The sequence below is a fragment of the Ptychodera flava genome, chromosome 21 (assembly GCF_041260155.1).
Source record: "Ptychodera flava strain L36383 chromosome 21, AS_Pfla_20210202, whole genome shotgun sequence".
Taxonomy (NCBI): Eukaryota; Metazoa; Hemichordata; class Enteropneusta; family Ptychoderidae; genus Ptychodera; species Ptychodera flava.
Genome location: NC_091948.1, coordinates 7,922,605 through 7,944,257, shown reverse-complemented (window position 1 = coordinate 7,944,257; position 21,653 = coordinate 7,922,605). Strand labels below are relative to the sequence as shown.

At 38.8% G+C, this 21,653-nt stretch overlaps 3 protein-coding genes across 3 annotated transcripts in view; 2 read left to right on the top strand and 1 right to left on the bottom strand.

The window, feature by feature from the left end:
* The window catches only part of LOC139121282 (metaxin-1-like), a 48,140-nt gene extending 45,020 nt beyond the window's left edge, over positions 1-3,120 (top strand). The window contains exon 7 of the mRNA XM_070686057.1: positions 814-3,120. Coding sequence (XP_070542158.1) covers positions 814-1,049 — 236 coding nt within the window. The 3' untranslated portion in view covers positions 1,050-3,120. The remainder of the gene's footprint in view (positions 1-813) is intronic.
* On the bottom strand, positions 2,109-16,276 carry LOC139122184 (uncharacterized). Its single transcript, XM_070687604.1, has 4 exons — positions 16,206-16,276; positions 13,838-13,925; positions 7,851-7,932; positions 2,109-5,472 (listed from the first exon to the last, which is right to left on the bottom strand). The coding sequence occupies exons 1-4, from the start codon at positions 16,274-16,276 to the stop codon at positions 4,886-4,888; spliced, it is 828 nt and encodes a 275-aa protein (XP_070543705.1). The 3' UTR covers positions 2,109-4,885.
* Positions 16,277-16,351: 75 nt separating this feature from the next.
* LOC139122183 (uncharacterized protein KIAA1958-like) lies at positions 16,352-17,401 on the top strand. The gene has a single exon (XM_070687603.1). The coding sequence runs from the start codon at positions 16,352-16,354 to the stop codon at positions 17,399-17,401; it is 1,050 nt and encodes a 349-aa protein (XP_070543704.1).
* Positions 17,402-21,653: the final 4,252 nt, after the last annotated feature.

Here is a 21,653-nt window from a genome sequence, read left to right as displayed (position 1 = left end):
TATTCCCGCTTTCAAATCCACAAAAACAGATACATCCGTTCTAACTAGCCATCTACTTGGCCCTCCAATTCATTCACATTGCAGCCAATTGTTAATACATTGGGCTGTCCTCTTCATATCCCAACAACATGCACCCTGCAACATTCTACCATACTTTAACCATTTCCAACCTTGCACAAATACCTTATTGTACTTTATTTTCTCCCATATTAGTTCTTACTTGTCAGCCGTGGAATATTCATGAACTTATTGCCATCATTGAAAAAATGTCATACATAATGCTCAGTATATTGTACAAAGCTATAAAATAAGCTTGGGTTCTTAGCGCTGTTTAATAACTGATTAGATGTTCACAAATAAATCAAGATATAGAAATAATCTTTCATAGACTTGACATTGCTTTTATCAATATATGTTATAGAGCAGAGAACACAACCTAAGGAGAGCAATAATAAAATGTATATGGCCCATAAATGTTTAAGCATATATCATATGGACACTGTATTTACATCATAAAATATCCTGCCAAATGGTACATGTAGTTTATGCTTTTCTGGATTAGATGCTTTGATGGGATTTTGAATTTTATTGCATTGCCATTTGCATTGTTGTCAATAGCAAATATCATACCCAAACACTGAATGCAGTACTCAATGCTGCTAATGGAGAAGTATTCATAGTGCAGAGAAACAAGTTGTAGCTGCATATTACAATTTCATAAAAGAGTCAAAATTAGAGATTTTCCATCACAATATTCTCAAAAAAAAAGAGTTCACATAGTTGTTCTTACAATGGTTACAATTTCATTTGCAGACAATACTAGGCCAAAAGCCAAACCTGAAGAGAAACCGGATGACCCATTTGAAGATCCTCACAAACTCCGGAACCAGATCCTGTCTGTAGGCTTTGCTGCAATTGCCATGGTAGCATACGCATTACTCAGTGGACTAGTTCAGGTTGAATTCGTATCAGAGCAAGAAAATGACGAGGAGTCCTCACCACCAGAACTAGAGGAATTTGAATTTGATGACGATGATGACACGACGTAGTGAATGCTACAGATATTTATCTGTAATCAGACTTTACCTGTTTTTCTTTCATGAACATCCAGTGGTTCTGCATGATACACGGTAAAGTTAAAAAAAAGACCAAAATTTTCAAGAACCACTTCTAGTTATTTGAAGATGTGGTGATTTTTTGCAATCACGGTTTTTCCTGATACTTTGATCAATACACAGCCATCAGGTCTGTACAGGTTCAATTTAACCCTCAACTACTACACCCTGTGTGAATGTGAAACAGCTCCCGAGAATCATTGAGCAAATTTGATCGTTGCAACTGAGAGCTGTCTGCCCTTGTTTTAGGAATCAATATGCTGAAGAGTTGTAAACAGACTATAATAAGGTTCTGTTGTCAAATGTAATTGGATATTCTCTTCAGAGGAATGTCAAAAGTATGTAGCAATATTTACATGCATGATCAGAATAGAATATTATTTTCATTCACCCCTCCGTATGATGTCACCTAGTTCAATGTTTGATCCCAAGAGTACCATATTTGCTTTTGTTTTTCCAGTATTTGCCCTTGATGTTAAGAAAAGTATTTTCAGCCAAGTGTTCATGGTTTACAGTTAATAAATGAATAAACTATTTGATGGTGACAGAGCAGTCACCAATAAGTAGTTTCAGTGTAGCATGAATGCTTTCACTGGCAGTTTCACTATATTGCGATTTAAAGCAGTCCATCAGAAACTATACCTACCAATCAATGCACCTTGGGCATTTCACCACAACCGTCTGTTTCATTACTTTTTATGGAACCACACTGAGAGAATTTTTCATTTTTTTTTGACTGGCTGCATGACCATATAATAAATATACAAAAACAACTAATTCAGTCAGTCACGATATCGTGTTTTTATTTATTTATTTTTTATTGTTTTTCATCCAGATATCATTTAACTGCATATTGTGGAAGGTTGACAAAGTTTAATCACTAGAATAACATGTATTGAACTGACTCTAGTCAATTTTTCATGCCCGTTTTGACTTGATGTCTCTGTAGAACACTCCTAAAATTGCATTCAATAAATGACACCACCACACATATTTAGTTACACAGAGATGGTAAGATAGTTTATTTTACTGTATGGAATGTACACTGATTTGCAGTATTCTAAATCACAAACACCTGTGGAAATACAATTTGTACACAAAAGACTGCCAAAAAATACTTTGTACTTTGTAATATATGTTTTGGTCTTTCTAATACAAATCTAAACACTGATTCAGTTCCTACAAAAATATGTTCTAGCCACTAGAAGCCTTTTCAGATTGTAATTTATATTTTTGTACGTTACTCTTACGGGTGATTTTTGGTTCTAGTATGAAATGGAATTATTCTATACACGTGGAATTGATTATCAATAAGCAGAAATGTAAATCTTAGCACGTGCATTTTCTTCCAGACTTTTTATGTCATCCGTAGACATTTAAATAGATTCTGAGGTTCACAAAAAAAATGTACAAACACCTTTTATTGCTCCAAACTTGACAGCTCTGAGGGAAAGCAGCCTGAGATATCTGCATTTGGATATTGCCAATAAAACCCAGTAGTCCACTATTTTAGGACAATCTCATAGAAAGTCTTCCTGATTAGATGCCAGCCAGCTTGATATGCAGAAAATTACACAGAATAGTCTTTATATGTATTCAAACACCAAAATAATTCTGGAAGTTCAAACTCTTGTAATTGTATCCTCACAGTATCATAGAACTTAGTCCCCAGGTTCCAAAACTGCAAAATAATGTATCATGTATTTTCTGTTCAGAGTAGTAGGAAGAAAAGTAAACTTTTACAATAATCAAAGTATCCATTGTTCTAAGAAATTCTTTGAAGTATGGATGAGACAGTCAAAGTAATAGGCATCTCATAGAAGAAGGAGTTCATTTCACAGGTGAATTTTTCACACTTTGAAAGAAATCTCATTCCAGTCAGGTATCTTACATGTATGTGTATATACATGTATAAACCATGTACAGTTGAAGGTTCCGTCTATTATCTATCTGTACACACACTAAGAGAGGAAAGATCCAATAAAATGTTATGCATGGTTACTCATTACATTTGCTGCTTTGTCATTCAATCCCATAATCCATTGCTCTTCAACATGTCACAAATCCTATATCCCTTGGTATGTACGGTATACAGAGTAACCAATCTTTATAACGGGTGTGAAAGTCAAGTTTTCAATTTTAAAAAGGGACAAGTGGTTTTTCTTACCATGGAAGACTATTCCAAATTTGGTTTTTTAGTTGTTAAAAATCAGTACAGCAAATGCTTAGGGTTACCTATAATATTTGTGTGCATTATCACTAATCTTGCAAAATAGCTGTGCCATTTGCACAAATCGTGTAATGAATGCAGTGCCTTCCCACTGGGTCTCACTATTTGTAAAGTACATCATGCTCAGTAATAGTGCACCAAAAACATAATTTTTCAATGGTGGTGCAGACTTGGAATAAAACAAAGAAAGCATGAAAAACAACTGTCAATGATGTCAGTTCCAGACTGATAGAACAATGTATATTGGAATAAATTGGCTTTCAGTATTGCTGTCAGTATTGCTGTCATACTAAACAAAATAGCAGATGATAGGTACACTGGTTTGTACCATGAATGATACTGTTGTAGAAGCTTAGACAATGTATAGTCCATGTGCCAAGTGTGAAAGAAACTGTTCCTGTAGTGGCCCTAATAACCAACAACATTGGAAATTACATCACATTTCAACATGCTATGTTTCCATTAGGACGTATAAAGTGCTAAGATATTGGTCAAATCATTACTGCAGTAATAAATACATTTGGACATAAAAAAATAAAAAATAAAAGTAACAAAATGGTTACCATTCAACCATGTGGATTGCATCATGAAATAAACTGACATCTATACAATGTGTAACTACAATGAATGCCCTCAGAGTCAAGTTTGCCCACATATTGATTGAGATAGACTTTGTAAATGTGAGCAATGGTTCTGGAAGGATGCAAAGAAACATTGCATCTGATTTTTAGCTCATATTTGGTTTTGTATATAAATACCAAAAAGAGCTTATATGATGAGTCGGTGGCATCTGTATGTCTGTATGTTTGTGGGTATGTATGTGCGTATGTATGTCCGTCACACACAAAGGCTCCCATACCGCTAAAGCTACAATCTCAGTATTTGGTGTACAGGTAGATGCAGGGGTTGAGATGTGAATTTGTTCAAATGAACATGTCAGTGTCAAAAAGACTGTCTATGCTCAAACTAAGAGGGGCTAGCTGTAGTGCTGTGCATGTTGCTAAAGTTGACATCCAGTACCTAAAGTTTCAGACCTTATTTACTTTTGTCATTCTTTTTTTCTGGTTTAAATATTTCTTGTTGTTTTCCTGGTTGTACTGTGCAGAAATCATTGTCATAACATTAACATAGAATTTTCCTGCACTGAACAAATAGAAACAATATTTATTGTTGATCTTTGGTAACCATATTGGTATATATACCAATTCTGATCAAATTTGAGTGACACCGTATAATTGCGGTATTTTTAAAGTTTTAAACTGTGTTTTGGAATCTGTGAAGTATCCTGAATTTAGGAAATGTATTACAATGTCTATGTGTATGATATCCTGCAATAGCCATTTGTGTCAAAGTATTTAACTATAAACATCAATTACGTTAGCAACCATTGATTCACACCGACTCTAACCATGGCAGTACATGTAACAAATATCACTAGCACCTATTGATACTGTAGCCGTGCACAGTCTGTTTCTGGAGAGACTGTGACTCCATGGTTAGCCAGTTGAACACTGCTTTGTGGTTTAGCCATCAGAAGTGATCATTCGGCAATTTCCATTGTCAATCTGGGATTTTTCAGAATAACCAAATTGAATTGTTTGGCCTCGCTGTCATTTCTCCCGTCACCATTCATCAGACATAAGCCATGATTATCTGCTGGTGCTTCAATCCATCCACGCACGACCTCTGTCAAGTTCACCTTCCAGACGACTCCATCCTCCTCCGGGATCTTCACCGGCCATCCCTCCTGCACTCCTTCCAGCAGCTTTCCAGCCAATTCCCAGGTCATTCCGGTGGCGCTCCATTCCACCTTAATTGGCCACATGGTCACTTTACTTGGCTGTGACTGGAATCCATGCCTTGCATGCTTCTCGACGTCTGCCTCCAAATACGCCAACTTGACCCTGGATGGATCAGCTACCGTGGAAACATCAAACTGTAACAGTGACCTGTGCAGGTGGGCTCCCCTAGGTGAGTTTGGAATAAAGCCTTCCAGTCTCCTCAGGTCATCAATTCCTCCAATCAGCAGCTCATTGCTAGATGGATTGGTACACACCTCAGTTTCACCCACCCATGTTGCTTTAAACGGTGAAATGGACATTCCAGCAAACACCACTATCTGCAACTCTGTAATTATAAAAACAAAAATTAAAACATTAAATATTTCATTGTTCCCTGGGATTGGATAAGATTCAGTTTGGTCTTTAGTGGTGCACAAAATTCAATTTACTCGTTTGACATCTTCAATATGTTTTTAGGTCTCAAACTTCCTTCAATCAATCAATCAAAAGCATTTATATAGCGCCAAAATCCTTACCAGGTAATGTTCTAAGGCGCTGAACAAGAACACAAAAATCAAAAAGCTCTCTCAAAGAGATGCGATTTCAAGCCCTTTTTAAAGGTGATCAATGTAGGCGACTGGCGAAGTTCGAACGGAAGACTGTTCCACAAATGGGGAGCACATCTTGAGAAGGAGCGTTTCCCATAACGTTTGCAGTTACACCGTGGCGCATGAAGAAGACTTTTCTTCATTTGATCGAAGTAAGCGAGGTGAAGGTTTAATGTGAAGCAGATCTGATAAATACACAGGAGCAGTGCCATTTAATGCCTTGTATGTAATCAGAAGAATTTTGAATTGGATCCTGTATTCGTACTGGTAACCAATGAAGTTCCTTAAGTGTAGAGGTGATGTGGTCAGATTTCCTTATCCTTGACACAATCCTAGCTGCAGTGTTTTGGGCATGTTGGAGTGGCTTGATGTCCTTTGAAGGTAGTCCAAACAGGAGAGCGTTACAGTAGTCTAATTTGGATGAGATGAAGGCATGCATAACTATCTGACAGGTTTCTTTTGTGAGATATTGACAAATGTGACCAATTTTCCTGAGATGATAGTAGATGGATTTGCATGTGGTGGCAATATGCTTCCTGAAGGTGAGTCGATCATCAAAAGTCACTCCGATATTACGGGCTGAACTTACAAGCTGAACGACAGATGATCCAATGTTGATAGAGTAGATGGGATGAAGTGTTCGGCAAATTGGGATTGAATTAATAGGACATCCGTTTTAACCATCATTTAGTTAAACATCAAGGGCACACCACAATATTGCTCAAAAAGGTGTTAACAGGTGGTTTCTTGGCTGGCAGGCTGATCATGTCATTGTGCCAGTCAGTTGTCAATCCCACACTTACTCCCTCTGTGAGAGGGAGGGCCTGCCATGCCAAAAGCGATGGATACAAATGACGACTTTGGTTTGAGGGGTTTGTTGATAGGAAGCGAAAACACTACATGATGAGAGGGCAGAGGAGAACTTTTATAAGGGTGAGAACAGTGCAGAGTTCCTAGTACAGGAGTAGCAAGAATGTTTTTTCTCAGATCCTTTAAGATGAAGGTTGTGGTGAACATCTTATTTTCCCCTCTAAATCTTAATTTTGTTAAAAATACCTTAGGTATAAATGAAATACACCGTAATCCTGTGCTGCCACCTAAGCTGTTCGCGCAAAAAGGTGTTCGTGCAGAGTTTTTCAGCGGCAGGTAAATTTATAAACTAATCAGTGGACTGGGAGAAAAAATCAATATTTACCGTGGGCAGGCAAGAAAGTTAATTTTTTTCAGTGGGCAGCAAGAAAATTTTTGACAGTGGGTACTGGAAAATACGCAGAGGGAGGGGATAGCCCTGCATACAGGTCTGTGTGTTCCTGGTGTGTTATACTGCCTCCACCACAGCCCTGCAACAGTCTATGGAGATAACTGGCGACTCTGCGGTCCAGATCCGGACCGCAACAAAAAAAACGGTCTTTTTGGCTGAAATTCTACTCTATCGGGGCAAAATCCTTTCCCTGCCTACCTTTACCTCCTAAACGACCCCAGAAAAGATGCAATTTACCTCTCCTAACGTCCAAAACTGCTCGTTTTCTGAAACATAACGTACTCGACAAATTGTTTACCCATGGAGATTGCCATTTTGAATCTCACCAGTTATCTCTATGGACCGTTGCAGGGCTGTGGTGGAGGCCGTATAACGCCAGGAACACACAGACCTGTACGTAGGGCTAAGGGAGGGGAATGCCGTGGTTAACTTGAGGGGAGATTAAGTGCTTAACTTAGAGGGGAGCAATGTTCCAAGGTATACTGTTCGCACGGTTTTGCATTGATCTGGTTTGCCTGGTGGGCATCTTGGACAATGGGGAATTTCAGTAGTGGGGAAAGGGCAGTGGGGAGCCTGAACTAGTGGGGAGTGGGCAGACCATAGATACTGGAGGGCAGTGGCCATCAATATTCAGTTGAAGGGCATATTTTCCGTATATGCCAGTGGTATGGCAGCTACGAACAGATCTGCTTTCCCCTCCAAATTCTAGGTCAAGGTCAAAAATGAGTAAAATCGGTATGATCACCCTTCAAAACATGTTTTGTGATGATTTTGTGAAATTGATGAAATTACCGGTTGGTGGCATTTGCTTGTAAGACCGTGCGTGCAAACCCTAATCCTGAACGACTCCCTCACCTGCAAGTGATAATTGCAAAACGCTGTTTCCACTGCCGTTATCCCAGCCGAGCGCTAGCTGGGCAGCTGGGCTTGGGCCTGGCTATAGTACAAATTGCAGTCATCCCAGGGGTCTGTGAGCGGATCTGGGTAGTTTTCCCCATATCCATTCCTGAGTACACGGTCATGGAATACCCTATTCCCTATTCCCAGGCTAGCCCTGCGTACGATGCTGTGTGTTCCGCTACAGCTAATAGCCCCGTGAGCGGGGCTATTAGCTGTAGCGGAACACACAGCATCGTACGCAGGGCTATTCCCAGGCTAGTAAGCGGGCTGTCCACATGATATCATTTCATGTTTTCGTAGGGCACAGGCGCTCAGATCACACGATGTACGCGTTCCCGTGACTGACTGCACAGACAAGGGAGAAAAATCTGTTGATTGTAATCACTGTCTCACATCACAGTCTAGCTGCAGTACAGTAGCTCGAGGTTTTGCCTGGGTATTTGGGTCGGACGGCAAAACCAGACCAGTTTTGCCGTCCGACCCAAATACCCAGGCAAAACCTCGAGCTACTCATGGATGTAAAAAATACTACTGTAGTAATGCAGCTAATCACAGTCAAGCGGGTGGAGGAACTGTGCTCACATGCACAGCGCCGCGCGCGTACGTCATGGACCTAAGCAGAGTGTCGAATGCTCCGTACTATCTGGGACGCCGGGATCATCAGCGCTACCTCCATGTTCAAATGAACACAGAAAGAATAATTACAGCAGGCATACCTGTATGCAATGTCGAAAGCCTTCGGCTTGATAACCTTCAAAAAGCTGTGTATTTAAATCACAATCGAAGGGCCCTTCAGGCAAACGCCCACGTGCGAAGGATGGTGACTTTTTGGGACCTGGAAATTTTTGTATCCTCTCGCTTTCAAGTCGCTAGCTCCCCACGTGTTTTCGTCAGGGGCATTTAGACAATTCCTGTCTGATGAATTAACAAATACATTTAGTAACTTAACTTTGTGTAAAATTTACTTCTAATAAATTGGTTTCCCCACGACTTGGCAAAGGATATTACATTCCTGGCCTCCATACTGAGGACGTTGACCTCATTCTATTAGTTTACACTGAGTTGGGGGAGCATTTTTGACCTTTGACTTCAATCGCCCGCTCAGAAGAAAGGTAGTACTTAGGTGCTAAGAAATTGCTTTCAGAATGTGAATGATATTTGCGTTTCAGGCGAAAGAAATGTTTATTTTGACAGTTTTACTCAGCTCTGCTAGCTCAATCTTGAACGAAGTTAACAACAAAAAAATAAATGCACATAGTATCCGCACTGTATTAAGCTTATATGTGATAAAAAAAAACCAAAAAACTTTTCTTTCAGTTCAGTTGGCAAATTGGAGTAATATTATAGGGCCCAGACAGTGCATATGTAAGGGATCCGTCATTATTTAAGACCTGGGGGTCGTAAGAATTTTATTGGAAACTCTGAAATTCAAGTAACCCCCCCCCCCCCGCCAACCATGACTAATTTGAGTACCCCCTCTCTACCACAGAAATTTTGACTAACCCCCTCACTTAGAAAAAAATAATTATATACATTGTAAAATTTACAAAAATGCGGCAATAGCAAAGACTTTTCAAATCCTAGTGTACCCTTCTAGATTATCATCTTTTATCTGATGACGATCGAAAAAGGTGAAACCAACAAAAAAGAAAGTCACAACAAAATACAGATATAAAAGCTCACGCTATAACCAATATCCAACCATATATGCTAAGTGTTGGTTAATTTGGGAATTATGACAGGGTTTTCACTAGGATATCTGACTGAGCAGAATTTGAAAGTACAGGAGAGAACATGCGAGAGGCTGAGGGGGAAAGTGTCAGAGGGGGTGTCACTTACGGTGCGTTACTCCTGCGTGGAAAATTTTGAGAAATTGATGAGTACAATGGCGTAGTGTGTTGCAATCTGAGAGGTGTTTTCATTTTGCTTTTAACTATGTAAAACTGTTAGAACACCCCTTGGGGAGAGCACGAGAAAGCCCCCCCCCCCCCTCTCGCGTCGAAAATTTTGAGAAATTTAAGTGTGCCGGCAATGGTGCAATCTGAGAGATGTTTCAATTTTTTTGCACCAAAATTGAAAAACCTCCCTTCTTTCTCTCCACATTTTGACCAACCAGGTGCAGCCAACGAACAATGCACTTTTAAAAAGGTCCTTACTATGATAAGATATATTGTGCATGACAAATAATGTGAACTGACTAATTTTAAGTCAAGAGGGTAATTAATTAGCTGTTCATAATTTGCCCTCCCACAGAAAATTTTTCGACTTACCCTCCCACACTCAAACTTCATTTTTACCCACTCCCCACTTATTTTTGCCTGTTTCCCCTCCCCACTGTGAATTTTTGAAGCTCCCTCGCCCTGTAGCGAAAACAACTTGCCATTTTCCCTGCCCTGGAAACAATTCCCCTCAAAAGTTTTCGCCAAGCCCTGTCCCCAGGAAAATCAACCGATATCCGCCCTGTCCTACAAAAAAAACTAAAATTTGCTACCCTACCACCTAAAAACATGTCCCCTGCCCTAGCAAAATTAAAATTTCCCCTGCCCTCAAAAATTGCTCCTGGAATAGCTTTTTCGATGAATAGCTCCGTTGGCTGCACCTGACCAACCTCCCTTGTAGCTTTCAATTTTTTGAATGATCCCCTCAGACTCATCCGACCCCTAGGCCGTAAATAATATGGCTCCCTAAGGACAGGAAGAGTTCTCTTTCCGTACATCGAAATAGAAAATGCTTTACGCCATTTCAAATCGTATTGCGATGGTAGATAGGTATAGACGATCTGCATCAGCCTTTTATCGTCAAAATCGCTTGAAAATAATAAATACGAAAAATAGCGTCATAGATCATATATGCATAACATAGTTGCATCATAGGGTCATGTTAAAGGGGGGGTGGTCGTGGGAACTCTGCTCAAAGGTTGCCAGGGACCCCTACGACCGATGCAAATACCGTTTCTAGGATACGTTGGCGATTGATGAAAGTTGAAACATGCTTGTTAACAATGAATATCGTTGAAGTGATGCATATAGATATCATAGGTAGTAAAGGAAAGCAACTCCACACATCGTTCATATTTGGGTTGTTTTGCGTTTTATGTATGATATCGTGTATAATATAAGTGTATATCCTGCTTGGCTGTTTCATGTAAATTGTTGTTTTAGCCATGGCGAGACGTACCCGTAATCTACGTGTCTTGTGTTACTCCGGGTTGGGGCGGAGAGATTACTGTGACACTACGATCCTTTGGCGCTACGTTTCGAAAACAGAGTTTTCTTCATCAGTCGCTTAAAATTCAGTTTTGTTCGGTGAGACGTGTTGAATGGTTGATTGTTTTTATTTTGTAATATGTTGTTCCACTTGAGTATGTTGTTCATATAAGGAAGCTAAAATATCTACTGTTTGATCTCGTTGTGTTTGTATATGTTCTTGTGAACCTGAGTTTGAGCTATTGTAGTTTTTGTGAAGTCTGGCGCTTATAAGTGTGTCGCCTATATTTCTGTTCCTTCTGTATGCGATTATTGGTTTGTTTTGGAACAGTTTTTTTAGTGTTTCGTCTTTTTCAAGTTCATGCCAGTTTTCTGTCAGGGCTTGCTTGATTTTTGTTGTTTCTATGTACGGGCTGTATGTTGTTATGAAGACTATTGTATTATTGGTGGCGTTATTTTTTTCTTTTTGTTGTTCAAGCAGTCGTTTTCTTTTTTGATGATTTGTCTCTCTGATAATGCGTTCTATTTCATTTTTTCTTGTACTGTCGGTCCTGTAATTTTTCACTAAATTGTGTGACTTTCTGTGTAAAATCGGTTTCGTTGTTGCATGTTCTGATGTATCGTAATGTTTCACCTTTGATCAGACCATTGTATGTCCGTACATAGAAAACAAAAATCAAGCAAGCCCTGACAGAAAACTGGCATGAACTTGAAAAAGACGAAACACCTAAAAAAAACTGTTCCAAAACAAACCAATAATCGCATACAGAAGGAACGGAAATATAGGCGACACACTTATAAGCCCAGACTTCACAAAAACTACAATAGCTCAAACTCAGGTTCACAAGAACCTATACAAACACAACGAGATCAAACAGTAGATATTTTAGCTTCCTTATATGAACAACATACTCAAGTGGAACAACATATTACAAAATAAAAACAATCAACCATTCAACACGTCTCACCGAACAAAACTGAATTTAAGCGACTGATGAAGAAAACTCTGTTTTCGAAACGTAGCGCCAAAGGATCGTAGTGTCACAGTAATCTCTCCGCCCCAACCCGGAGTAACACAAGACACGTAGATTACGGGTACGTCTCGCCATGGCTAAAACAACAATTTACATGAAACAGCAAGCAGGATATACACTTATATTATACACGATATCATACATAAAACGCAAACAACCCAAATATGAACGATGTGTGGAGTTGCTTTCCCTTTACTACCTATCGCCATGGCTAAAACAACAATTTACATGAAACAGCCAAACAGGATATACACTTATATTATACACGATATCATACATAAAACGCAAACAACCCAAATATGAACGATGTGTGGAGTTGCTTTCCCTTTACTACCTATAACAAGAACGTCGTACACGCGCAGTTCCGACGACCACCCCCTTTAAATTCTAAATACGATTTTAAGAGAATTGACACAATAGTACTCGGATATTTCTATCCCGCTAGGGTTAACCACATATTCAAACGCCGTGATTGAGGAAACACAGTAAAAGCTTATCCGTGCAACCACACTTTGCATCACGCAAATAGAATTAGGGCCTACATGTAATAGTACGTACACAAACTTTATATTTTACATTGAACATACAATTCTACGCAATCGGGAGAGAGAGAGAGAGAGAGAGAGAGAGAGAGAGAGAGAGAGAGAGAGAGAGAGAGAGAGAGAGAGAGAGAGAGAGAGAGAGAGAGAGAGAGACGCTCGATAAGATGTAAATATATCAATAAACCAATAATGTTTTAAATCCAAATAATGAACATAAAAACGAAAAACGCAAAAATCAATGACAGAATTATAATTTAGTTTTCAGGGGTTTTCTGGATTAATCTTTTCAAACTATGTTATATCAAAAGTGGTTTACTTGAAAATTTGAATATCAGAAACACTATTCAAGTAGCGATCGGGGCGATGACTGCTGAACATATAGGCTTGAACTTGATGTTACCATGATGACGAACAATTCTGCAAAGTGTCCGCCTGAAATGTGAGAAATTTGTTTTCATTTATGTTTCCGATTGAGTAGGACTTTACAAAAGCGCTCTGTATGACCCTCTGTTTCTCTATCAGCACCCGAGAAACCGGCATACGTAAGCAACTGGCTTTCGACTATTTGTGATTGCGGTCGATGCTGAAAAGGGTCACGTTGCAATGACCCTCGGTGGCCACCACGGAGAACTATAGAGGGGAATTAATGAGTTAGCACTAATCTAAAATCAATACATTCTTTATTTACCAACATGTATCTGGTAAGGAAAATATGTGATAATAAAATAATACAGACAAAGCATGTACCTTCAGAAATTAATATCATCTACATTAACTTGCTGCAATAACCGTAGGCCTAAAGGTGTCCACGGCTACCGAACTATTCATTCATACTTCAGTCTTTTGCACTGACTCTAGCTGAAAAGAGCACACAATGTACATGCATTGCACAGCAAGGTCACGTGAATTCAAGTTCAACATGGACGTTCTTTACTTGCTCTGATAAATTTCACGAGGGACATAACCACAATATTTTACTACAAGCAACGCGAAGCTTCTAAGTGCAACGCAACGCTTCTATTTCATCAAATTGACGAATTATGGGCAGGAGTCAGGAGTAATAAATTACTACCATCGCATATGTATTGAAATTTTTGACGATGCCGTAATATATAGATGAATAATTACTGTTTTGTCGCACGGTTAAAATAAAAACTTACCTCATTGGACTCATAGTATAGTGGCACGTAAGCGAGAGTTCCGCTGTTCAAGAAATTCTTGCCGGTGACCGAGATCGACCGACATAACCTGAATGAATCAAGAAACGATCAAGAAAAGAACAAAAAAAACAGCTAAATTTTGAAGACTGCAAAGAGATCACTCTCTGAGAAAAGTAATCATGCACGTTTAATTTTCACACCTTACTAGTCAATAAGCTTGAATGTAATTTACCTTTTCAAGACTTTTGGCTATAAATGTGTAAACGTAAAATTTCGGCCATTTCTCCGGTCAATATAATGAATATTAAAAGCGCCATACGAACAAAATATGTGTCCTGTAACTGTGTACATCTTCATCTTTAAAATTCTCACAGATCTGTGATTCTTTCAAATGGTTACTTCCTAACGAAGGACACTGGTTTGCTCCATTTTACCAGTCAGAGGGAATGTGATTTTACGTTCACTTTTGGCATGAACTGTTTGTAAACACAGCGACAGCGCATCTATACCTCTCATTAATATTGGTTCGCGCCTCGAAAATGAAAGACACGAACTTTTGATTAAACTTTCCTCTAGAAACTTTCAACCATTCTCTTCAAAATCAAGAATAAAAAAAAACCGGGAGGGGGTTTACCTTGCAAATTTCCCTGTGTTACATGTATGGGGGGGGGGGGGGAGAGAAATGAAATTCCTTATTTTCACAAAACAAACCAGATGAAAACTTTATTTGCTCCATAAGCTTCAAAATGAGCCTGCACAAGTGGCAGACGAAAAACATATTGTAAAAATTTGCAAGTCCGAATATCTGTTCCCGGGGCGCATTCTACCGATTTATTATCTTCTAGATATCGAGAACAATTATGATGATGCTGTAGGCCTAGTGCAACCACTAATTCACATCCGGGCGGTTCGGGTGAAAAATAGCGCGGACTGTTAAGGTAGTATGCACCTCGAAAGTGAAAGACTTAAACTTTTGCTCAAACATTCCTCAAACATTATTTCAACCATTCTATTTCAAAATCAAGAATAAAAATCGGGGGTCACCATGCAAATTTTGGAACTAGAGAAACAAATTACTCGAGATTTACCGATATTTGAAATTCAAAATGGCCGCCATCCCTGTGTAAACTCTATGGAGAAAAAATAAAATTTTCGATTTTCGAAAAAGTAAGTCGGTGAAAAGTTTTCTTTTGCCAAGAGCTTTAAAATGAACCCCCATAAGTGGCAGATCAGAAAAGAATTGAAAAAGTTTGAGAGTCCGAATATCTGTCCCCGAGGTGCGTTCTACCTTAAGTTTTGATACCAGTATGGATGCTAGTTTGGTTTGGGCTTTAATTGGAAGTATTTTTGTAAAGATATTTTTCTGCTTGAATCAAAATGCAGACTGTTTTGAATGATGGCTGTAGCATTCTGTGGTAATATAAAGAGTTATAATGCCTAAGGAAATCATAACAATGAGTCTGAATGTTGTCAAAAACACAACTGAGAGGGCGCTATTTTCATCGCCAGCATAACATTTTCGTTATGATACGACTTTTTATGATATGATCATTTGCAGATGATACGACTCTTTATTTGAGAAATTTGAAAAGCATTACTCAGTCGTTGAAAATGTTCAACAAATATGAAAAAGCAACAGGTGCAAAGCTGAACAAAAAGAAATCCAAAGGTTTATGGGCTGGGAGTTTTAAGAACCGCACTACTGATTCAGTGGAATGGATCGATTTTTCAAACAAGGTTTTACAGATCTTGGGAGTTGGGTTTGGAAACAGTAATACATCTAGAGAAAACTGGAAAACAGTGATGGAAAAATTTACGAATTGTCTTAAGATCTGGAATACTAGAAATTTGTCTTTTAAAGGCAGGGCAATTGTAGCTAATATGCTAGCTGCATCAAAATTATGGTACCTGGCATCATTTGATCACGTACCTAAGGAAATTATTAATGAAGCAAATAGTAAATTATGGAATTTTATTTGGAGAGGCAAACGAGAAGTTATAAAAAGGGGCATTTTCATTCAAAGATATGATGACTGTGGCAAAAAAGTTGTCGACATTGAAGAAAAAATTAATGCACTCCAATTAAAGTGGCTTATGAAATTAGTATAGGAAATACCACGAGTTGGAGTGGGTTTACAATGGAAACCGTACAGTTTCGGTCAGAAGCTTGTAAACGTCACGAGGCCGTAGGCCTCGTGACGTTTACAAGCTTCTGACCGAAACTGTACGGTTTCCATTGTAAACCCACAACAACGAGTGGTATTTCCGACTTATACCACGAAATATAACGAATTTTGAAATCAAATTGATCCTTATCAATGCGAGTACTGAACGGCCATGAAGTAAACGATGATCGATACCTATTTACATATGAATCAGCGGTGGTTTGACGAGAAACCATCTGCGTTCTACGCAATGTTTGTGCTCTGATTGGCCCATTTTGAAACATTCACACCTAGTTGAATTAATTATTTGTACACGTGGAAGTTCATTTTCGTCAAGCCTTCGTGGAGGATGGACGTGACAGACAGCTTGTCTGAAATTTCAGAAGGCGAATATGATAGCGACATCGAGCGGTACGTTTCTCAATTTGACCTTTTCAAGTTTGATACCGCCACTGCCTCTGTTGAACAAGACTTGCAGGAAGATTTCAAACTTACGAAAGCACAAGAGCTGTCACGTTTTGCCGAGCCTGTGGGTGCAGAGGAATTAGCTGAAATACAGCGTTCACGTGTACCTAGAAATACAACCAAGTCTACTAATTGGGGCGTCAACGTATGGGATTCCTGGGGTCGAAACAGAAACCAATGCATTACAAATTCAGGAGTGAAAAGCAGTGAAATGTATACACTTGTGCCTGCTCTTGCCAGAGATATTGAGGCAAGTGAGTTATGTTTTTGGTTGTGCCGTTTTGTTGTTGAAGTTCGCCAACAATGCGGCTCACAATATCCTTCCCAAAGCCTGAGAGTGTTGTGCAGTGGTATACAACGGTATTTGCGAGATGAATGTCGCCGTCCAGATCTGGCTTTCATGGATACCAATCGTGGAGAGTTCCAAGACTTCCACCATACAATAGACGGCGTCATGAAAAAGACAGACAGGAGTGGCATAGGTGCGGAAAAAAGGCAGGCCCAACCGTTTACTAGGGAGGATGAAGGACAATTATGGGACAAGGTTTTCTCCATCGACAACGCCCAGAACTTGAGTTATGCTGTGTATTTTTACGTCTCAAAGGTTTTCGCTTTGAGAGCATCGGACGAGCACAACAATTTACAGGCAGAACAGTTTGTGTTTGGAACGGATAAAGAAGGAGAATTTGTCGAATTCCGTGGACGACCATGCAAAAATAATCAAGGTGGTTTTTACAATTCCCGCAAAGTACCATACAAGAATATCCGCCAATATAGTGATCCATCGAATCCACGCTGTGTAGTGAAGCTGCTAAAGAATTACTTGGGATTAATTCCAAGTAAAGGTGCATTCTACCGTCGGCCACTACCAAAGAAGACAACTACCAATGCCATAAAGTTCTCTTCCCAGAAGATTGGGATTAACACAATCTGACAGTATACAAAGAAAATGTGTGAGATTGCTGGCATAGATGGATACCACACTGGGCATTCTGGCAAGGTAAATTTCTGCATTTTATTGCAAGTGTTCTGCAAATTTTTAAATGTTTCATTCAACAATTCTTAACATATGATAGTCATAAATTGATTTCTCTATTTAAGGTTTGCCTATATGCTTATACACTGAGACATCCCTTTCATTATATTCTTACAGCAGCAACTTCTCTATACAAGCAGGGGTTTGATAAACAGCTGATAAAAGAAAGAACTGGTCATAGATCAGACGACGGTCTCCGCGCTTACAAACGCACTTGCAGCTCCCTACAGAAGAATGTATCTGATGCATTAGCAACCACCAAAGCCCCCCGACTCCAACGCCGATGACGAAGGTGCTACCTTCGCCTTCGCCTTCGCCGCCGCCTCCGCCACAAATGTGGCCGTAATATCTCGCCAACCTAAAGACACAGCCTCAGTAGAAGCTCAAGTATCGGGAGACGGTGACAAATGTGCATCCGATGATATTTGTTTATCAATACAGAAAGGTTCAAAAACAGTGACCATAACTATGTGATAATTGCATGTTACATTATATAAAATTGCAATTTGCACAATATATTTTGGTGTATTGTCAGAGTTATTTGGGTGAGGGATGTAATATATGCAAATTAGTAAACCACCTCACTTTTTATTCATATGTAAATTAGTAAACTCAACACTTCTATTCAGAAAAGTGTTGGTTTACTAATTTACATATGAATAAAAGTGTGGCGGTTTACTAATTTACATGAGAACAAAGGGCTGCAGTTGGTTTTCACAATTATATGCACGTCCAGGACAAAGGGTCACATGGCCATTCGTGGTATAATTTGAGAAAAATCCAGATAAAGGGACCCCTAAATGGGTCTGCTTATCAAAATATTTCATAGCGAATTATGACAATAAACTTAATAGTGATTATCACTACCTCCATCTCAATTTCAAAGTCAACAACAAAGGAACCCCGCTGGTGTATGGGGCTATGTTAAATACCTGGAAGTCACTTAGACTTACAAGAGTGAATCTACCAACATCAAAACAGAATTTTCTTAGAGAAGTTCTGTGGTATAATGACAATATTAAGAGTGAAGGAAGTGTCCTCTTTTATGAAAAGTGGTCAAAGAGTGGGATTTTAAGACTTAAGGACATCTGGAATGATGACAGAAATGACTGGCTTCAACCATGGGAAATAATTGCAAAAATTAGAGGAGGTACAATTAGACATGTGCAAGAGGAAATCAAGACAGAGTATGAAACACTCCTCAATGCTATATTCCTGGAAACAAATCATCTCTTCAAACATCCAAAATGAAGAAAACTATGATATTTTAGACTTAGAGAATTATGGTCTGACAAAAAGTGATGTCAAAACCACGTCACTTTATTGGAAATTAGTTGATAAGAAATGGCATGCAGTCAAAGGTCAGATTGGTCAAAAATGGGCTGAGAATCTAAGCCTCACTGAAAGTTACAAAGCTACTCTATTCAGCCGTCTTAATTCAACAGGAATTGTCAGCAATTCAGTAAATGATTTAAATTGGAAGATTTTCCATCGAGGCCTAGTCACAGGAAGCTTGGCCAAAACTTTCAATTTAAGTGATGGGAAATGCCATATTTGTGGCCAAGAAGAAACACTGGAACACATCTTATTTGAGTGTAAATATGTTAAAGAAATCTGGCAGAAATGTATTTTGTTTCTTTGTCAGAAAGCACAACTTTGATAATAATATCAATATCAAAAGATTAGCAATTGAAGGAATCGAAAATGATAATAATGCAACTTCTGACATTATTTACTGTATTACTTCCTTTGTAAAATATACAGTTTGGAATATTCGAAATTCGGTTACTCTTGATGGGATTAAAGTTTCCCTTCAATCCTATGTCATGCAATTGAAATGTTATCTCTCCTCATGGATGAATACATTGTATTTCACTTATAAGATGATGAACAAAACTGAGGATTTTATCACAAAATTTTCAAGCCTTGTGAGACTTGAAGGAGAAGAATGCATCCTTAATGCATTCATATGATGATCTTTGTAATTAAACAGCTAATTATTTGGGGTTTTTTTTGTCTTCAGACAAGACGTATTGTAATTTTAATGCATTCACAGTAATGTAGATTTGTTTTATTTGTGACTATGTGGAAATAAATTGATCTTTTTCAAAAAAAAAAAAAAATTTCGTTGACTTGCCCACACGAAAAAAATCATCAGTAGTCAATCTGACACTGATCTAACACCTGTCAAGAGGATTCGTACCGCTGAATGTTTGAAAATAGGAAAATTGAGCTCAACGCTTCTGTGATGACTTATGGGAAATTAATTACTGGTCTTGTGCCAGTAGATTTTAAGATATGCTGGAAACAACGCGTGATTTTAAACGTTTTAGTCTCGTCACGGTGTGATTTCATCTTGATTGAAGGGAAAACAGTTCAGAATCGCCTGTTTCGTGTTGAGAGAAGTACAACTTGAACTTGAAGTGATCAATATTTGATAATAATATGCACTGTACGTTTAATAAAGTGACATGTAAGCCCTTTGGGCTGGGGGTCACTGCAACCCCCTCCCTTACAATATTTGATCACCTGTTTTACCCAATTCTCCGTCACATACCTTGACTTAGGATGTCGTTATTTTATTGCACTACAACGCCGCAGTTGCAAGAGACCTTCCAACACTTCATGTGAACCTATATAAAACGGGCCCTGTCTGCAATTACAGTGTGACATCCATTACAATACCACAACGCGTTTCCTCGTGGCCGAATCTACCGCTTGTTTGTGTAATGCGAGCGTATCTTTGTATATTCAGGTGTGTGGTCTTCTATACCTACCTCTTGCCTATTTAGAGTTTCGATAATATTAGGTGTCAGTTACTTTGGTTACCATAAGGATGTGGGACTGATCGCAGACACCAACGGAAAACGCCGACCTCCTCCGGAGTACTCTCGAAATTCCTGTGATTAAACATACATATGAATTAATGTGCAACGATCACTGGGCTCAAAATTTATTGACAACAGCCGCAGTTAACATGCGCTTGTTTTTTCTTCGCAGTCGATGCAAAACACAATATCTGTCGAATAAAAAAGTTCGCAAGCGCAAGTTGCCAATTAAGGTCATTTTAACATTTCAAATTCAAAATCGTCACCTACAACTAATCCAGTCATGATATGCATAACACCAAAATCGAGTCACGATGTGGCACTAATAATTCTCATATTTTCGACGGTTTTTCGAAAGATCAGAGTGAGGTGGTCTTTCTCTATTTATCCATTTACTCACGTTGCCAAGACACCACTTAGAAAGCGTAGGACTTCAGTGACAGTACATTACTATATCTGACGTGTATATAATGATATGCTCGGTTAACGATCAAACAACTATCGCTTTCGATCTTGCTTTGAGGCATGTACTATTTGAGCGTCAGCTTGAAGTTCGATAACCCTGACTTGTATATAGCATTCCTGTGAGATTCGTAGAACATGGGTTGCTATTGTCCCACTGTGCATTTCGCAAATTCTTGTCGTCTGTTAATACTGTGAACCCTATTCATGAATCCATGTCAGCTAGAATTATATATGCATGAAAAAATATTAAACTCAACAGAACATAGAACATTATTCACAATACGGACTCGGCACGGTATAGTTCGGTTTGATCGAATTGTATCATCTCAAAGCCCAACTCGTTGACGTATTGTAAAATGGCACGCACTCTGCGCTGCTTACATAATTTTCGCTGTGGCCATACATAATTTGCCACTTTACTGAGTTTTTGGTCAGTTTTCAGCATCAAACTGATACTGCTCCGGACCTGAGTGCATTGTGATTTCATTATATTAGAATATTTTATAGTACTACTGTAATAATTTCGTGTTAAACGGAATATTCTTTATTCTTCATGTGTCGCTGTACTTTTTCTATGTTTATGTTCAGCTTATAAGTTCACTGACCATCCGCTTACATTTACTTTCTCTGTAAATACTCTGTACGATGGCCCTGTATTGAAATAAAACTTAATGTCAATGTCGATACGGTATACTGCACTGTGGCATGGTTTGGTTTGTGTGAAGTGGCATGAAACCAGGGAGACAGTCCACTGTATATGGCTACCTCTGTCTAATAATGTTATGGCGTGTCTCATCATGATTATCATATTACAACATATCATATATCATATCGTGTTATATAACATCACATCATAT